Consider the following 21,295-nt stretch of genomic DNA (forward strand, 5'->3'; position numbering starts at 1 on the left):
TATGGGCTGTGTCTTTGTGTGTTGTGCTTGTCCAGTGGTGTACAGACATTTACAAACCATCCCTCCCTTCCCAGTGTGTCATGTCTCGCTAACTTGTTTCTCTTTGTTGTGCTTCTCTATGCTTACATAGATTATATTAGAGCTGGGGAAGCAAGGTACATCTGTTTAAGGAGCATCCAGGGGTCTGATGGGTGGGAGGGCTTTTTACGAGGGATGAGTTTTAATTTCAGATGGGAGGCATGTTGTCACGTTAAACATTGTCATATTGGTCCAATGATGAGTATTGCACTTAAAATCAGGTTGCAGTTTTTTAAAAGTTGATTATCAGTCCTGAATGAAAACAAACCAAATGATACTTGATGCATTAATTTGCAAGACAGTGATGAAATGAAAGACATGTTTACACAACAAGATGCACAAAGACAAAAAAAAAAATGCAACAAGATGACATAAGGCACAAACACTTGACACTATGAAAGATTTATCAAATAAGATGCAACAAGATGCCAGCGTAAAATGGCATCAAAACACTATATAGGACAATGTAAGATGCATCAAGTTAAAAAAGGAATGCAAGACAAGTTGACAACATTGCACGACAAGACAATGAAGGTGTAAAAATTATAGGACACAGACCACAAGACAAATGACAAAAGATGCATGAAATGACAATCTCATAAGACGCTGATAAAGACAATGGCATGACACAAGATGACAGAGGACACAATATTAGGTGTCAAGATAAAGAAAACAAGATGAAAATATAGAAGATGCAACATAAGTCACAAGGTGACAACACTAAAATACACAAGACAATGACTGTTAAAGATACAACAGGATGACAAGACAAAGATAATTACATTAAAAACACATGAAATGACACCATGCCACAAGATGCTGATTCAGATGGCACATGAAGACCACATAAGACGCAATAAAACACATCGCAATTCACAGAAAAAGGCAGCAATGCAAAAGTTGCAAAACAGGCAGTGAGACACAAGATACTGACAACATGAGACATCAAAACGACAAGACAGATCATAAGACCTGACAACCTAATACAACAACCACTTCAAGAATACAACAAGACAATTTATGAAAGGTGACATGTTGCAATAAGAAAACATAAAAGTGGCATAAAAACAGAATAAGACAACACTGTCAAAGACACAACAGTGGTTTTGAGCTCTTCTATGGATAACTTCATCATTCATCTACAGTATATAATAAGATATTCAATATTGAAAGTTACAAGTAAAACCAGGCATTTAAATGTTTGGAAAATGAGAACACAATAAGCTGTAAAGGAAAATATCACATATATAATATCACAATATTAAAAAAATCATATTTTAATTACAGGAGGAGTTTGGGGGGGTGGGGTGGGGGGGGAGGTGTTCCCTCAAGTTCTTTGAAATATTCAATGTCTGACCAAAGAAAACATCTGCACCTGGATTATTTAACTCCACAAATACTTAAGATTCTTCCAGTGAATGATTACTGCAGTGATTAATACATTGCAGTTCTTTAACCATAACTGATGCAGTGAGAAGCTTCTCATTTCTGAAATGACCATGAGTTTGATGGAGAGCATAAATATTGGACAACACCAGGATTGATCAAGATCAGATTGTGATGGAGTGGTTCAGGGAGTATGAGACATCATCTTCACATGTGGATTGGCCTTCCTGAACCTCATTGATAATCTTTGGGCTGTGATGGAGAACACTTTACACAGCGGCCCAACTATCCATCATCAATACAAAATCTGGGGGGGAATCCTAAATGCAACTCTGAACGGCAATAAATGTTGTGACATTTAGGGTGATGCTGCATAAGCACTGTGCATAAGCATATGTCACATGATTAAAGCTAAAGGTGGTCCAGTGAAATACAATGTGTGGGACTTGGATGTAGTGATGAAAATCCATCCAATCCATTTCATGATTTACCTCAAATCATTAGCTAATCAGCTAGTTTTCACAGTGAAGAAAAAAGTACCATAAGTTAAATCAGCGTTACATCATAATCTGTCCATGGAGGTTTTAAATTTATTGAACCGTTCTAACCAAAATGTTCTGCTGAGGCCACAATGGACCGATTCTAACCAGGTCATCCTCAAATCCAAATGAATGAGTGAAGACATTGTCCTCAATGCTTACAAGAAACATTGTATTTGTAATAATGGACGAGCATGAGGTCACAGTTCAACTTCTTAATAGAATTTTAGACCAAAAAGATGTAATACAGTAAACAGATTCATTATGAACATTTTTCTCACATCTGATTTGTGTTTTTCCATGATTGTTGAACAATGACAGATTGAAGGATAAATAATCTGTAACAAAAAATTATTTCAGATGACAATAAATGTATGACACATTGTCCATATTTTGAAGTATTCTAATAAACTACCTGTTCTTATTTAGGCCACAGACTTCACTCATGGTCCATGTTCATGGTAAGAGCTTTTAAAACCTTACATCATCTAACTTTACTTTCTTCAATATTATCAGTTTATTCAATAACTTTCCAGGCCATTAGGGAGCAACTGGACACTTTACTACATATTATATTTACTTTTGATTCATTTTCCTGCTGTACATGTTAAACATTGGACTCATTTGGGCAGGTGTTGGTTCAACAACAGCTCATTTTACTCTATCAGAGCATCAAATGTTTGTAGTATTGCTGTCCTATAAGAACCATATATAAAGTCCCTCCAGAACTTTTAAGCTCAGAGAAAACAGGCCTGTTTGAGATTTGTGACGGTCCATTTTCCAGCGAGAGATGGAAAGGAGCACCTTGCCCATTAGTTAAACACAAACATTCAGAATCAACATGTGTATAGATAGGTAGTGGCAGGAAGAAGTGGGATAATAAATCTTAAAGGAAAATAAAGCTGTCAGACAAATGCAGTAGAGGAAAAATATATCGGTCTGAGATGCAGTTGGAGGAGAAGCATAAAACTATTTGGACTGTATGTGTACTATATGGATGTGGATATAAATAGCCCTACAATGAAATGATGACATGCCACAAAATAAAACATGCAAGTGGCTCTCTTTCACTATAAGAAAAAGAGTCTTTACATAAGATCGTGGCATAGTGTGATACAGCATATCATATCTTCATTCCATCATATGTTGTGTTGATGCTTAGATGGAAGAACAGGCGCTGCTACTTAATATTTATGTAGCACCACCTACTAAATTACACCGAGGCGAGACATTAGTGTTAGTGCCAAAACCTACAATGGCTCAGTTTGTCTTGGTTGCAGCAGGAGGCCGTTCCATTCAATCAACATACAGACTTTGTCTCTTCTGCCCAAACAAGTCCAAATGTCTTGAATGAACTGTGAAGAAGTTCTTTTGTTGAAGACTGCTGGAGGTGAGGTAACTAAGGGATCACTTACAAACCCACGCCCGGAAATAAAACTTGATACAAGGCTCAACTTTCACCTATGTTGAAGAAGCTGTCTGGTGAAAAATGCCGAATTATGCAACAAAAATGACTCAATAAATGAGCAGCAAAGGCAAAAGCATGAGGAGTTTGGATCAACCCACAACCTGAAAATCAGGCCACACCCAAAGAATTTCAACCCTTGTTTATCAAAAGTTTTGCCTGGCAAGCCAGAGCAACTTTGTGTTCTACAACTTAGACATATTTTTGAAACTTTTTTGAGTGTCCATGGTCACATTAATAATGAGTTTTAAATTTAGGAGTTGGATTCCATGATTATCTTGATTGTAAACTGGACTAGTTCTACACCATCACAGACCGTCCTGCACCCTCAGATCTTCCTCCTGTGTTCGACCAATGGGCTTGCGATGCAGTGTCTTCTCCATAACTGCACGTGGATGGTCTGGATCAGGATGCAGATTTGTTCTGTATGGCACCAAAGTTACACAATCACACCCATCTGTCAGAATATTTAAAAGTTAAGATCTACACTGAGGTTGCAGCATCTATTTTCAAAATGTGATGATTAGAAACCAACAACTGACTAGTACTACACCATTTTCCCCACTGACCACCATGAGATTTAGAGCCATCAGCCGCACACAAATAATGCTCTATCTGAATCAGGTGGTGGCCTTGGTTACACTTTTCAGTCCCTTGGGTTTGTTAATGTATTGTATTAAAATTAAATTTTTTGTTAAGATGTGTGATAGACTACTGTGTTGTGTTTCTCAAGTACTTTAAAAGGCACCTATAGATGCATATCTTTAATCCTTTCACGCATGAATTATGAGACCCTTAATCAAGATTTTTTTTTCCTGAGTGTTTTTATTTCTCTTTAGGCATGAAAAAAACATGCCTAAAGGTTCTTATGAACCTATTTTTCATGGAGTTGAAAAAATGTCCACTTAGCTGGACACCATGCATTTAATTTTTGAAGCAAGGAAACATGTATTTACTAATATATTGTGTGAAAACTATGAAATAAAAACATTTTTAATGCTTATTTTAGGTAACTCATTTATCAGACAGGGGTAGTTGTTTGTTTACTCTCTTTACTAGTTTGTCTGATACCTACAATAATTATATGTGGAAGACAGTATGAACCTTTACCAGACATTTATTTTTAATGCTGCTACTCTGATGTTTTCTCACATTTTAACACTCTAATACCAGTCATTACTCACGTCATGGAGATAATATGCCAAAAAAAAAAACACAAATTTTTACAAAAACTGTTAATTACAGACTAATAACAACAAGTGATTTAGACTTAAACATGTTACTCTAGATCAGGTTTATCAAGAACAGCAAAGTTACAGTAATGGTATGAATGTCAGTGTATAGGATGATGCATACGTGTCCACTGTGTTGGCTGATATGGAACTAAAACAACAAAATCCATGAATATATCAGAGAAGAGCTGTAGAATAGCTGTCCACTGTAGTGACCCCTATGCATGAAAGGGTTAATGACATGAAACACATTAAACGAAACACTGAGTTTGTGAGGATGAATATTAGGATTAAGTCAGACACTAGAAATTACATATGATACATATACAAAAATTTTACCCCAGGGATTTTCATCCATCAGCTAAAGAAAATTAACAAAAACCACATAAAATTAAACAATTAAATTGTTCACAGTCACAATTAAATCATCAGATTATTAGGCATCAGATGAGTTTGATAGCCGTGGGGATGAAGGATGGTCACTTTAACCCTTTCATGCATGAATTATGAGAACCTCAGTTGAGATTGTTTTTCCTGAGTGTTTTTATTCCTCTTTAGGCATGAAAAAAACAATGCAATTATTATTATTATTTTTTTTATGAACCTATTGTTCATGGAGTTACAAAAATGTCCACTCAGCCTGACACCACGTGTTTAATTTTTGAGGCAAAAAAACCACACATGTATTTAAAACCCATTATCAGAAAGTGAAAACTATGAAATAAAACCATTTTTCATGCTGCCAATCTGATGTTTTCTAACATTTTAACATACTCTAATACTAGTTATTACTCACTTCATAGAGATAATATGCAAAAAAAAAAAAAAATTGATTACGAAAACTTTTAAATTACAGTCGAATAACAATTAGCTATTGATTTACACTAAAACATATTTCTGCAGATCAGGTTTATAAAGAACAGTAAAGTTACAGTAATGGTATGAATTGCAGAGTATGTGATGGTGTTGTGTTGGATGATACGAAACTAAAACAACAAAACCCATGATTATACAAGAGAACAGCTGTAGAATAGCTGTCCACTGGAGTGACCAGTATGCATGAAAGGGTTAAGTTGATGTATGGTTTAAGTAACACTTGATTTTAAACTTGATTCGGTCAGCCTGTGTGTAAATACTAATGAAACACCACATTTTGAAAAATGTACCTGAGCACCATATTAACACTGTAAACTAGAAATATTGAACATTTCAAAAGTCATGTAATCGCAGAGTAAGTCTTTTCAGTTTGACACTTGTTGCGCTACGTAATGGTGACTCCTTCAAATTGAAAATTAAAAAAAAAAAAAAAGAAAGAAATTATAGAACTATACTATTCTATTATGTATGACTATGTACTAGTAATATAAAAAAGGGTAAAAAAAAAAAAAAAAAAAAAGTCTACGTAATACGTTGCCTTGAAGACACGAGGAGTACCTGTATTCGACCAATGGGCTTGCGATGCGGCGTCTCCTCCTCCACTTGAGGCAGTATGGCCGCCGGCCGCTAGTGTGTTCCGTTTACTCATTCAACACTTGACACATTTTAACTATGTCTGCCGTACTCTTTCTGAAAAACTCGCTGAGCCGACTACCGCCGAATGTAGCTAGGCAGGTCGTCGGCTCCTTTTACCACACGGAGAGAGGGGTTTACGGCTACCGGCCCAAAAAGGCCAACAGGGACCAGAAGTTGCAGACAGACCAGATCGCTGCGCTCAATCAAGGTCAGTACGGTAACTAATTAGCATCACATGCTAACAAGACACTGTAGCGTTAAGGATGATATAACCCTTTAACATCCGTTTAGGTATTTTTTTCTTTTTTTTTTATGTTTCTTTGAATAACTCGTGTTACGCCAGTTTCGTTTACTCTGCGAGGATGTTACATCAGTCGACGGTGCGTCTTTGCCCTGTGTGTGCACTTTGTTTGGGAGCCAGCTCGCTTTGAATCCGGCCTGGTGTTTTGCTGTGTGCTCAGATCACGGTCTAGCTCGTCTGGTGGAGGCTTACAGAGCACATGGACACAAGGCTGCTAAAATAAACCCCTTACTGCCCCTGAAGCCTGTTGCTGACACTGTCCCGGAGATCAGCATGCTGACTGACACCCTGAGAGGACAACTCAACACCTCGGGTAAATAAGACACATGAGAGCACAAACACAGAATGAACAGGATGACAGTTTATTATACTGTTAAATCTGTAGTGGAATTCCATTTAGATGAATTTAATGTGCAGCAACAAAGTCAGTTAGACTCAACAATACCACCGAGACATTTTAAAAGTTTAATTGATATATATATGTGTATATATATATATATATATATATATATATATATATATATATATATATATATATATATATATATATATATTTATTTATGTTTAATGTGTCCATTGCTAACTTTGTCTTATAAATAAAGAAGGGTCTGATAATGACAGGTACCAATACAAGCTTAGTGCCTCAAGTGGTCACTTCAAGAGCTGCAACTGAAAACTGGAGAATTATGTTGAACTCTGTCATCTGTGTTTTTATACAGGTGAACTGAGATAGTTATTTCAAATATGCAAAATAATTACTGTTAGTTGAAGTAACTGTTACATGTGAATACTAGTATAATGATACTAGAATACTTAGTTAAACAGTAGAGTTTTCAGTCTATGCTGAATCATCAATCATGTATCTGAGCCATCATGCTCTCAAGAATAAACAGCACTTGTTATTTCATTCATTCATTCCATAAGGTATAATTGTGTATGTAAAATAAATAAATATATATTAATCTGTAAAGGAAATGATAATTACATCCTTAGTTTTTGTTTAAGTCTCCCAAGGTATACAGTAAAGATCTCTGAAATGTAGCAGAAAAGTAATCTAAATGCCTCCTCTTGTAATCAGGTATTTCCACAATCCTTAAAGACTTTACTAGATGTAGAAATGTTCTGGCAACTGACAGAGATGCGTCCCTTGTTGTCAGCTTTCTTTACTGCTGCTTTATGCACACTCTTCTGCAGGACTACGACATTTTGGTAAAGCAGAAGCTTCAGTAGAGGAGGTTCAAGCCTACCTGGAAGAAGCCTACTGTGGACACTTGTCTGTGGAGACCAGTCAGCTGAGCACTCTGGAGGAGCGGGAGTGGTTCGCTGACCGATTTGAGGAGCACAAGAAGAAGGCTTTCTCTGCCGAGGAGAAGAAGCACTTGGCCAGAGTGATGCTGGAGTCACAGGTATGCCTAACAAGAAAAAGCTGGTAGATCCAGAGAGAGCTGGGTGATCTATCTGATGAACTGATGTCATTATTTGATTATGATTTGTTTCTTCATAGTTTTTGTGCCGTGACATCGTCTGTTTTATTGCCTGTACAGTTATCATTTTGTGCTTTGCATTTATATATGTTATGACTTTTCTTGCATCTCAGACATCTTTTTTTGCATTATCATTTTGTGCATTTTGCATCATTTTATCCTTTTGATTTTGACTTTGTCATCTCTGTCTTGCATTTGGTTGACTTTTTGGTTTTGCGCATTCTGTTACTTCAGAGTTTCTTGGTTATGTGCATTCTGTCAAAACACTTTTTAACTATTTTTTTGAAGAGGCTATACAGAGTTAATGTTTTATTGTTATACTAGTACGGTTGTGGTCAAAGTTTTTTGCACTGACACAAATGAACTTTTTGCATAGAAGTGATTTACTTGCCAGTAAAACTCTTTGAAACCTATAAAACACTTATTTGTTCTTCATTGTACCTCAGAAGCAGAAAAAAACTACAAGAACTGAATCAGCAAAGTTTACATAAATGAATTGTGTCACAGCCAAAACCTTTGGCATTGACAGGTTTTAGACAGGTTTTACTTTCCCATACCGTAGGCATTTTTCCCTCACCATAGCCTTGCTGAAGCAACATTTGTAATGCTTTAGTAGCCAAACACCACATCAGGCATCAATTTCAGTGACTGTAATAGTTGTCAAAGTGTCAATATCTCCTGATTCATGAGGCTTAATACCACTGTTACCTTCAGTTTTTGTCCTATTTTGGGTCTTTTGTCATGTAACCATTCTTCATCTGTTTTACTTACTTGATTGATGAGAGATGACATGTGATAGGAGGGGAATTCTAAAGACACAGCGGACTCCTTCTCAGTATTTACATTGTACTATGCAGTATTTTTTTTTATGGTTATTAATAATATAGTTGAAAATGACCAATCAGCAGTGTCCAGTAGTGTATTCAGTCAGAAATGGTGAACATATAGCTCAGTTGCTGCACAATGATGCTGCATTGAAACAATCCATTGTGTTTCCATTCTTTTCAACCTAAGCTTTTTGCTAAGACTAGAACTAATGTGTTTGTATTTTATGTGTATTGGGCAGTAGAATAATCAACAAACGACAAAGAGTTTAAATCATCTCACCCACAATCATGCTTCTTTGTGTTAATCTCTCATCATGTAGGAGTTTGACCACTTCCTGGCCACTAAGTTTTCTACTGTGAAACGTTATGGGGGAGAGGGAGCAGAGAGCATGATGGGCTTTTTCTGCGAGCTTTTCCATCGGGCAGCTCACAGCGGGGTGACAGACGTCATGATCGGCATGCCCCACAGAGGTCGACTCAACCTGCTGACGGGGCTGCTGAAGTTCCCTCCAGAGGTTAGACGCGCACAGGGGGAAGGATTTACAATCGCATAGGGACAGCGACACTCATCATTTCTTCAAACCATCCATGAACTGATGAGTTAGATTCTTTATGTCACACTGTTCTAATCAGGAACACTAATAAACAAGAAGACTCAGCCTGTAGTTAAAGTTAATAAAACCCTTTCTTGACTTCATCTCTGTTCCTTCAGCTGATGTTTCGTAAGATGCGAGGCCTCAGCGAGTTTCCCGACACCTCCCCCGCCATCGGTGATGTCCTCTCACACCTCACGTCCTCTGTAGAGCTGGACCTTGGAGCTGAACATCCTCTACATGTCACCATGCTGCCCAACCCGTCTCATCTAGAGGCCATCAATCCTGTAGCTCAGGGCAAAACCAGAGCACGGCAGCAGCTGAAGAAAGAAGGAGACTATTCACCTGAAGATGACGCCCAGCCAGGAGACCAGGTCATCTGTCTGCAGGTACCGACAAACACACAAAACACACCACACTGCAAATGAATGCTCCCATTACAGGCAGGTATGGATCTAGAGACTATGGATAAATATTAGAAGTGGTCTGGGTGGATTAAAAGCTTTCTGTATTTCACCGTTTTGTCTTTATAAGCAAGTGAACTTCTTTGAGGAAATGTCACACATAAAGCAGATAGTTTCTTGTTGGATACATAGACATATAGCCTTGGAGATAATTATAAGACCACTGTGTAAATGTGTGAGCAAATATGAATTTTAAAAAAATCCATTAAAGACACAGGTCATTAACCATACAAGTATTTGCTTTATAAATTAAATAAGGAAATAATCTGCATTTATGTTAAACACATATTGCCAATGAGGATTTGCAGTGAAAAACAATAACAATTTATTTAACACAGAATGGTATTGAGATCAGTCAAAATAAGAGCCATTAACTACTAATTTACTTAATCTGACGTTGAAGTAATCCAGAAACAACAAATATTTCAAGAACAGAGTCAATCAAAAGGTCATGTTATAGGACTATTATATTGAATTTCTGTAAAAAATCATCCGTAGTCTAATAATTATTTCCAATGTTTTAGATTGAAAATGGCAACAGCCTTGATGCAGATATGTATCGTCTAAGCACTTTTACTGTTAACTTGTGTCAGATTGTTGATTATTCACAGCAATGACTGACCAGTTAGAATGCAGATTTGCACTATATTGGAATATGGATGAATATTTCTGTCGTCAGAATTGTCAGGATTGTCATTCTATTTCTTTATATATCAGTAATTTATGACTTTGAAAGTCATCCTTGTAATGTCAAAAAACAACTTCCAAGTTAAAACATAATCCTGAAAATGGCAAGTTTTGTTTTTTGTAGAGATATTTGTGGTATGTTAATGCCATAACATGTTTCTTCATGCCACATGTTCCATCAAACCAACTTCTTTCCTGATACTCTTCTGCGAACATGCTCTTAGAGCGTCCTGTCCTCATGAAAGACTAGCCAAACAACCCACATAACTTTTACCCCTGTTCCAGACCAATAGTGGAGGGTGTCAGATCTACCCACAGCACTGGCACATACATACATACCTATACATCTGGATATGTGACACTAGTTATTCTTCAAAGTATGGAGTGTGACCTTTATCATTTTCAGGTCTGCATAAGTATGGAAAAAGAATATGGATAAAATATGTGTTTGCAGGCTACTGCCCTATTCTGTTTTCTAAAATATAAAATTCACGATTTCTGAAAATGCTTTCATTGTTTTTCATGGTGTTTGGAGCAGGCAGAGAGCGAGGGTCATGTCATCGTGCTTCCTGTCCATAAATAAATGAATAGTGCCCTTCTTACAATAGTTTAAGCAGTTTGGAAAAAGACCCAGTGTAATAAAAGGTTTTATGATTTCAAGTGGGTATGCTCCTCAGCTTTGAGTACAAAGTTCTTTCTTTGTTTTTCTGTAGCACTGCAGTCTAAAAATAGTCACACAAAGAGAGAACTTAAAAATATGAACACTAGAATGCTAAGAATATTAAGAATACTGTAAAGACCGTAACCTTGGTAGATACTCTTATTTCTCTCAGACTCAAATAACTTGTTTTATCCTCTTCTGTTATACCCGGCCAAGAGGAACCTGAGCATAATATGAAAAATTACTCCTCTCTATCCCCATTCCTGAGGAACAGGGGATTTGCAGTTCAAAACAACAACAATTTATTTACACAACAAGGTAGTACTGGGTGAACACAGCCAAAATAAATAAGTTTGAACCACTAATTTGCCTAAGGAAAAAAGAAACATAGAAGAAGGAGGAAATAAAGGCAACTCGGGATGACAGACTGATAAAGTTGTCAGTGTCATTTCATGATGAATTCCTGTCAGTTGTTGAGTAAACATATCTCACAGTAAGTTCACTCTATGAAATGGTCAAACTCAATGTCTGACACCACCAGTCTATCTTTGGATTTAAGATCAGGACCACAGCTCTCTCTGAACCTCCTCATTCAGCCATTTACAGTAGATCCACTTTTTTTTTTTTTGCTGTAACCAAGATATCCTACGCTTTCGTTTTCCATCTTTTCGTCTGAGACAGACCAAGTTTCATATCCTTTGTATCTCTCTTTAAGAAAGTTAAGTAAAATCCTCCTGCCTTATTCTCATCAACCACACTCCGTGGTGCTATTCATGATTTCTTTAACCCTAGTCCTTTCAGTCCCTTCAATTTCCATGTATTTCTACAACATATGTCCTGCAGAAAACAAGTTCCACTGTTTCTGGTTCCTGACACACAAAGTTCACTTGGGTACTTACCTATTATGTATGGAGTCCCATTCAAGCTACTGTAAACTAATCTATGTCTGGAACTGTTGCTACTTTGTGGACTGTTATGCTATAAAAACACACAGTGCCTCCCTCAGGTGGGGAGGGAGAACAGCACAAAAATATAACAGAAAAATACAGAATCTTAACAGTTAAGTGTTTATTTTTACAGAGAGACGGTACAGCAGTGTTCTGTAAAACCTTTAATCAAAGCTTTCTGAAGTATTCTTAAAACATTTCTTCTCTTCAGGTTCATGGCGACGGCTCCTTCCCTGGTCAGGGGATTGTTACAGAGACGCTGACCATTTCAAACCTCCCACACTACAGAGTTGGCGGGAGCATCCACCTCATCGTGAACAACCAAGTGGGTTACACAACGCCGTCAGAGAGAGGGAGGTCATCTCTGTACTGCAGTGATGTTGGTTAGTCGATCACATCTGTAACACCGGGATCAGCTTGAATCTGAAGTTACTGTTTTTTGACTGATAATCCACACAGGTCAGTTGTGGTCATGTATAACCTTTCCCATATGTACCACAGGTAAAATGGTGAACTGCGCTATTGTCCATGTAAATGGTGATGATGCAGAAGAGGTGCTCCGAGCTGCCCGGCTGGCTGTAGACTATCAGCGTCACTTCAGGAAAGACATTATTGTGGACCTAATATGTTACCGGCAGTGGGGCCACAACGAGCTGGACGAGCCCTTCTTCACCAACCCAGCTATGTACAAGATAATCCGGTTAGTTCATTCATCTTTAATTCATTAAAAACTTGGATTTCTTTGCAAATAATTATTGGTGGACTGCATGTGACACTTCTGAGCTGCATCTTATACCAATGTTTAAGTAACAATTTGCTGACAGATGATGTTGTTCTCCCTGTTGCCTTTATACAGTTGAGGACAAAATTATTAGCCCCCCTATGAAATTTTAAGTTTCTTCAAGATTTTCCTAAGTACTTTTTTAACAGAGCAAGGAATTTTCAACATAGCATTTCTGAACATACTAGTTTTCTTTAGAAGGCACAAATTATTTATATTTGCACACCAAAACAGCATTATTTAGAAAAAAACTAAAATAACCAGGGACATTATTATTAGCCCCCTTTAAGAAATGACCATTTATTAAGTCATGGCACAAACCACTTTTGTGCAATGATGTGCTGTAACTTCAGAGGTGATGTGTTTAAAAGTGATCAGGTGAATCAAGTGATTTCACTTAACATTTAAATTAAAACATGGTATAAAAGCCTCAGTATGGCTCATTGAGCTGTCAGTTGAGAAAGCACCATGCCCAAAACTAGAGAAATCCGTTTGGACCCGAGAAAAATGATTATTGATGTAGACAAAGCAGGAGAGGGATGCACAAAGCAATCCAAGCATTTCCAAGTGTCAAGAACTGGAGTGAGAAGTATAATCCAGAAATTCAAAAACAGCCACACAGTACAGAACAAGCCTTGCAGAGATAGGAAGTGAAAGAGTTCAAAGACCCTGGAAAGAAAACTAGTGAGAGATGGGTCTAAAGACTCCAGAACAACTGCCAAGACACTGGTGAATGACTTGGCCACATCAGGAATCATAGTCTCTAAGAAGACAGTCACTATAACTCTGAACTGGAATGGACTGAGAGGATGCAGACCAAGAAAAACTCCACTTTTGAAGAAGAGACACCTTTAAGCCAGACTTAAATATGCTCAGGACAACCTGGAGAAACATTATGCATACTGGAAGTGTGTCCTATGGTCTGATGAGACAAAACTAGAGCTCTTTGGCCATAGAGGCAGCGTTTATGTTTGGAGAAAAAAGGGAGAGGCATAGAACCCAAAGAACACCGTCCCTACAGTGAAACATGGTGGTGGGAGTATTGTGTTGTGGGGATGCTATAGTGCATCTGGAACTAGAAATCTGGTCAAGGTGGAAGGAATCATGAACAAAGAAAGATGTGGAGATTTTGAAAGAAAACCTTAAGCTGTCAGCAGTAACACTGGGTCTGGGTCATTGCTTCATCTTCCAATATGACAACAATCCAAAACATACATCTCTCTTGGTGAAGAGCTATCTTCAGAAGACCAAAGTGAATGTAACTGAGTGGCCTGCACAGAGCCCCGACTTAAATCCCATTGAAAATATTCGGGGTGACCTAAAAAAGAACATCCATGCCAGAAGGCCACCAAATCTGGAGGAGCTGGAAAGATTTGCCAAAGAAGAATGGGCTGGGATTCCTCAAAAAAAGTGTCAGAGACTTGTAATAAAAAAATACTATGACTGCAGGCTGTTATCCAGCAAAAAGGATATACAATTGACTATTAGGATCAGGGGGGCTAATAATTTTGACCCTGGTACTTTTTGTTTTTTGTGGAATATTTTCATTTCTGTGTGCAAACTAAAATCATGTAAGCATCCAAAATAAAACTAGGATATCTAAAAAAGCTGTGTTAAAAATGTGTTGCTCTGTGTAAAAGCACTCGGGAAATACCTTTAAAACAATGACATTTTTGTAGGGGGGCTAATAATTTTGTCCTCAACTGTACCCCTGCCTACCCCAAAGTTCAACTTAGACAATTTGTTCAACCCATTTCTCAGACACTATTCACCTGATTCTTTTCAAATTTCACACACATGTTCTTTACCTATGCCTTTCTCCAAATTTTTGCATGTTTTTTTTTTTTTTTAATTAAATTTTGAAGTGTTTTAAAAGGATTGAACATTAAGGCTCAAAATTACAGTAACAATCATTTCAGGAAAATGTGGGGTCCCTTTGTTGAGCACCTGAATAATACAAAAGACTAAAGGGTGTGCACCCCTGGACTCCCAGTTGTTTTTATTAATTTTTTAAATTTTTATTTGTTTATTTTTGTCTGCTTGTTTTTAACCTTTTTTCCTTTCTTGTTTTTTGTTTTTTTTGTGTGCTTATCAATTTTTCATTGTCATTATTCCTATCACCAAGTAACCCACTTACTTCATTTTTGTTTGGCTAAAAAGATTATAAACTGTATAGTAAATATAACTGTTTCTTTTCAAAATCTTAATAAAAAAAGACCTCAATCAAATAAAAAGTCTTAAATACACCACCTCATTATTTTCAGTACTAAATATTTGTATAATTTCTGTTTAAACAGCCACTTAATGTTTCAGTGGTTTGGAGTGTTGATAAAAAAACTCATCATATGAACAGGCATCATCTCTTTCTCTTTGTCACAGCTCTCGTAAGAGTGTTCCTGACTCCTATTCAGACCAGCTGATCACTGATGGTCTGATGACTGAAGATGAGCGCAACAGGATCAAGTCCAAATACTACAGCACGCTCAATGATAAGCTGTCCAACATGACCCTGTATAGCCCTCCACCCACAAACCTGCAGGGCCGCTGGGGTGACCTGGTTGAACCCCAGACCAGAGTAACTACCTGGGACACAGGGGTGCCACTTCCGCTGCTGCAGTTTGTTGGAGCAAAGTCTGTGGATATCCCTGAGAATATCCAGCTGCACAGCCACCTGGGGAAGACCCACACACAGGTTCAGGCCTTCAGCTTCTGCTGTTCGTCTTATTTTTGTTGGATGACGTGTCACCATCTTCAGGGTTTTATCTCCTGTTGTTTGTGATCTCAGGCTCGATTGCAGAGGTTGGAAGAGGGAACTAAACTGGACTGGTCCACAGCAGAAGCCTTGGCTTTTGGATCCCTCCTCTGCCAAGGTCAGTGTCATAAAGACTGATGAGGACTTGTTTAACTTTATTTTTATTAGGTTTTCTTTTTTTTTCTTTAGCTGATGGAAAAATGAATTTCCCCCAGGGACAAATAAAGTTGATCTGTATGAAGCTCCAGTGGGCAGAAATTGGGGGTGGGGGGGTCATTACACTACTGAAAAAAACTATTTGAAATTTTTAAATCACAGCTTGAAATAACCACGATTGTCTGCATAAGTTAAAATGAAAGAACATATGTCATTAATTTCACACTGTGTTCCGTCATTTGATAGGCACTCTCTTAATGCCATTGTGTTATTGCATTTCTTTCTTTTTTGCTGTGAGTTCAATGTAGAAGTTGAAGCAGTGTTTTGTTTTGTTTTTTAATTCTTATGTATACACTGGTTGGATAGTTCATGGTGTGGTCTGTATATTTGAGTCATATCTGACATGTTGAGGTAAGTGGAAATACAATTCATTTTATTTGTTTCAACAATTTATCCCAATAAATTGTTCTTCTTCTTCTGCACATATATAATTTAACTATTAGTTTACTTACGAGAATAAAATCATTAAACACGATTCATTTAATAGTAGTTAATCATCTATGTTGTGCTGTTTGATGCCACTATGAAGAGTGAAACCAAGACATCACAGGGACTGTTGTTGGTTATTTTAGGAGCCAGAGATTGGTCATTATAGCTATAAATCACCAGGGGAGACCTGTGATTGGCCAAAATCCTCTGCTACAGGATATTAATTTATTTATTTATACATACATGCATACATATATGCATAGAGGAGCTGCAGACATCTAGTTTCCTCTCAGACAATTTGAATTAGAGTATGCCAAAAGGTTATTATGGAACTGAACTCATTTTGTCATAAGAAAACATCCATCCATCCATCCATCCATCCATCCATCCACTTACCTCACCTCACCTCACCTCACCTGGCCCCTCCCATGGCTTTACTCCCAGCTCCTCTCTGGTGACTGAGCTCATAATAAAACATTATCATTCAACTGTTTTTTGCTGCAGGTTTTAACATTCGAATCAGTGGACAGGATGTTGGAAGAGGCACCTTCAGTCAGCGACATGCCATGGTGGTTTGTCAAGAGACTAATGACATGTACATCCCTCTGAACCACATCAGTCCTCAGCAGACAGCCTTCCTGGAGGTAACCACTGTTACAACTATTAACATATTGAAATCATAGTGTATCAGGACATTGGTTGTAATCCTTCTACCATATTTACCCACCTCTGGAGTTTGGTGTCATATTTGCTCTGTATTTGTTTGTTCAGGTGTGTAACAGCCCGCTGTCAGAGGAGGCAGTACTTGGGTTTGAATACGGGATGAGCATCGCCCAGCCCAAGCTCCTGCCCATCTGGGAGGCTCAGTTTGGAGATTTCTTCAATGGTGCACAGATCATCTTTGATACCTTCATTTCTGGAGGTAAACTGCTCGCTCTGGCTGATTGATTTTTCGCTCACATTATTTTAGATCTTTAGATCTTATTTTAGACAAAACCTGCTGTCACCAGGTGAGGCCAAATGGTTGCTGCAGTGCGGGATGGTGATTCTGCTGCCTCATGGCTACGATGGAGCAGGTCCAGAACACTCTTCATGCCGTATGGAGCGTTTCCTCCAGGTCTGTAGAACTGAAAACAATGCCCTTCAGTCAGAGCAGAGTGACCAGAGTTACCGTTTCTGACTCTTCTGTGGAAGGTGAAATGTAGCTTCAGAAAAATATTGTTAAACTACAAACCTATAGTTAGTTTTTTCTTGAAACTTCTATTTAGAGCTGCAAAAGATTAGATTAATAGAAAAAAAACATCAGAATTTGTCTCTCCTTGTGGTCCAAATCATGAGACTCATTATAAATACAATTGATGTGTTGCTGTTTCATACTTCTGTGTAAAGGAAGAGACACTTACTAAAGCCTTATCTGACTGAGTCCAATTGGTAATTATAGCTGTCAGTCACAAATTTAAGCACTAAGTCCACTCAGGGACAGTAGAATATTTTTTTTCTTCTCAGGTTCTGTCCACACTAATTCATTTTTGATTAAAAACACATAAACTTCTTGCATTTACTCTTCATATCGATACGTTGATACTCCCATGTTTTAGTCTTTTATTGGAAATCTGACATTGTTTTAGTTTGGAATCTGTGCCTGATTGGATCTTATTAGCAACTATGTATTCTTCCATCATTCGTTACACCCATTATAGGCATTAAAGTCATGCCCGCCTTTCATGATCTCCTCCTTCTAGTGAGGATAGTCTTTGACCAATGACTTCATCTAGATATGGGTAACTGTACCAGTAGCAATGCAGGATGTTGCTGTATTTAGTTTCCATTAACTCCCAATTTTTTAAAGGTTGATTTTAAGATTTCTGATTTCATTCAACAGAAAGCTCAGACACTGTGAAGGAGTTGCATTGTCTTACTGCAGTAGTTTATAAACAGTGTCAGGAAAGAACATCTGATTAGCACATTTTATTCCACTAATCAGACAAGAAAAACTAATACACATTAAGTTTCTATTTTCATGAGCTGTGTCAGATGTATGGGGGGGGTCTTCTGAGGTGGCTGTGTAATAAATCTGGTCGGTGTGAGGATCAATAACTGCCCGAACCCTTCTCCTCATGGACAGACAGTAGCGTGTGGCTTAGTATGATATTAGGTGTAGCTTCCTATTGTTCTGGTCTCTGTCAATCTGGGTCAGTTATAGTTGTACTGAACTGTTGCTATAGATGTGCTATGATGGGCTGTGTTGTTTTCTGATAGTGTTGTAGAGATCATTTAGTGATCTTTTTAAACAAAGGAACCACATGCTACTTGAGGATGGTCACGGTGGACTTTCAGCTCAGGCAATGAGTTTCAGGTCAGATGTAAAATTGTATTTTGGACTGAGCACAAAGTCCCTGAAGTCTGCAATTTTATAGATTTACATCCAAACTAATGGGTCTGATCTCCAATTTGAGTATATGTGTAGTCTAGCAGTGTTTTTACCTGCAAAATATCTATCCATCTATCTATCTATCTATCGATCTATCTATCTATCTATCTATCTGTCTATCTGTCTATCTGTCTGTCTGTCTGTCTGTCTGTCTAGTTTTATACATGTCACACTGTATGTTCTCTGCTGCCATGATGGCCTTATCATCTGGTGTTAAATTGAGTAACAATTGGACCTCATCATATCTCAGAGAAAATGAATATCCTGTTTTATTTATTTTTTTATCATTGTATGCTCTGTATCCTAACAACCAACCCACCCTCTGCCTCCTGCTTTGACATGTGCGTACCTAGTGTGCAATAAAGCGTGAGTAAAACAAACAGAGAACAGTGCGTTTAAAAATGAAAATGTATCAGTGAGGGTATTGCCTCAGAACACTTTAATTACAATACAGGGGTTGGACAAAATAATGGAAACACCTTCACCTCAAGATGATAATGCCCCAATCCATACAGCTAGAATTGTTAAAGAATGGCATGAGGAACATTCTAATGAAGTTGAGCATCTCGTATGGCCGGCACAGTCCCCAGACCTCAACATTATTGAGCATTTATGGTCAGTTTTAGAGATTTAAGTAAGACGTCGATTTCCACCGCCATCGTCTCTAAAAGAGTTGGAGGGTATTCTAACTGAAGAATGGCTTAAAATTCCTTTGGAAACAATTCACAAGTTGTATGAATCAATACCTCGGAGAATTGAGGCTGTAATTGCCGCAAAAGGCAGACCTACACCATATTAAATTATATTTTGTTGATTTTTTTAAGGTGTTTCCATTATTTTGTCCAACCCCTGTACACTGTAAGGTGATTATATGATTTTGACCAGTGACACCAAAAAAAAAAACTATTAATCTTGAACTGAAAATGGTTTGTTTAGCACTGTGGTACACTGTGGTTGTGTTTTCTTTGTATTATACAGCTTCTGGGAGATGAGGACACTAATGGTAACGCCTTGCTTTGATCATCATATTCTTATCAGTTCATTACTAACGATGACTGAACATTTAAACCAAATTTCTACCCATAATGCCACTATCCAGGGCATAAAATCTAAGAGCAACCTGCAATTTCATTTCATGCTTACTATGTTAATGTATTTCACACATGTGGGATTTACCATCCATCTTGATGTGTATGTGGACTAACAACGTGATAATGGGTCAGAATGAATAACAACAGTTTAGGAGTTTAATGTAGGACCTCACTAAGTGCAGGATCCACTTGTATTTCTGAGATTTAAAACTACTAACAACATTAAATCTGACACCACTATTAAATGCGTTGGTTATGAAAAGGTCTAAATAAGTAAAATAGCAGCTATGCAATGAGAAAACGGACTAAAAAGTAGTTGTTGTTTGATCCAGTTGAAATGAAGTGTTACAATAAGAAAGTAAAACTTTTTAAAAGCTACCATAATAGAGACATTTCTGTCTATACGAAAACAACAAACATGTTATTTACAGATCAGTGACTGGTTTAATCAAAATTGAATCAAGAGAACAGAGACATTTGGGCAGAGGTTACTTCTACAGGGAGTCTGGAAAGTTCACAGGTTTACTGATATTTCTTTGCTCAAATTTTTTCAAAGCAGCAGCAGAATCATGGGTTTAATACAGAAACTATATCAGCATGAATCTCTCATACCCTTCTCCTGCAGGTGCGTTATTATTCCAGGATGCAGAGTTTGGTCCACTTTATAAAGATTCCATCAGTGGTATGAAACAGTTAATTAACGGTTTATACTGTCTCTTTAGTGGGAGTAATTGGATTGGTTTGACCTCACATAGACTGACAAAAGTACATTAACGAGCTGAAAAAGAAATAATAATACAGTCATTTGTACAGTAGTTTATATAATTTTGCCACTTGTTTTTTTCATGGAGCCTAATATTCAAGTAATAATCAGAAAAATTGATGCATGTACCCACATTAGTCACAGCATTTAGTCTACCGGAATGAGAGGGGTACTGTAAAATGGAGGAAAATATCAGCCATGTCTTTAAGTGCATGTTTGACTCAACAGAAACATAAGACAGAAACATGGTGATAGCGAAATAAGATACATGGTGTCTCCTCTGATCTGCTTCACATCACTTGGTGTTTTCTAATCATAATTTTTTTTTTAAAAAATCAATAAAATAAATAGAAATGGACAATCTAAAAACATAACTAAAATTAACAATAGTTACCAAAATGAGCAACAAAAGAAGCAATACAATGAATAAAATAAAATTGGCAAATCAAAAAACTCAACAAGTGAACAAAATAATCAACAGAAATGAAGAAAATGGAAAAAAAAAACCCTATGAAATAAACAATATGATGAACCAGGTGACATGATAAAAGGAGCAAAATATCAAAAAGAGTGACCAAAATATTCAACAAAATGAACAAAATAATCAGTGTAATGAAGAAAATTTAACAAAATAATTAACACAAAATTGGGCAAAA

General features: G+C 37.3%; 1 protein-coding gene across 1 annotated transcript in view; it reads left to right on the forward strand.

Annotated features, from left to right (window-relative positions):
• Positions 1-6,163: 6,163 nt before the first annotated feature.
• dhtkd1 (dehydrogenase E1 and transketolase domain containing 1) overlaps positions 6,164-21,295 on the forward strand; it is a 28,590-nt gene continuing 13,458 nt past the window's right edge. The window contains exons 1-12 of the mRNA XM_030137030.1: positions 6,164-6,420; positions 6,674-6,826; positions 7,708-7,919; positions 9,145-9,339; positions 9,537-9,806; positions 12,388-12,559; positions 12,678-12,876; positions 15,337-15,649; positions 15,743-15,827; positions 16,859-16,998; positions 17,126-17,276; positions 17,365-17,471. Of these exons, the coding sequence (XP_029992890.1) occupies positions 6,249-6,420; positions 6,674-6,826; positions 7,708-7,919; positions 9,145-9,339; positions 9,537-9,806; positions 12,388-12,559; positions 12,678-12,876; positions 15,337-15,649; positions 15,743-15,827; positions 16,859-16,998; positions 17,126-17,276; positions 17,365-17,471 (2,169 nt within the window). The 5' untranslated portion in view covers positions 6,164-6,248. The remainder of the gene's footprint in view (positions 6,421-6,673; positions 6,827-7,707; positions 7,920-9,144; positions 9,340-9,536; positions 9,807-12,387; positions 12,560-12,677; positions 12,877-15,336; positions 15,650-15,742; positions 15,828-16,858; positions 16,999-17,125; positions 17,277-17,364; positions 17,472-21,295) is intronic.

Source organism: Sphaeramia orbicularis, chromosome 6, assembly GCF_902148855.1.
Source record: "Sphaeramia orbicularis chromosome 6, fSphaOr1.1, whole genome shotgun sequence".
Taxonomy (NCBI): Eukaryota; Metazoa; Chordata; class Actinopteri; order Kurtiformes; family Apogonidae; genus Sphaeramia; species Sphaeramia orbicularis.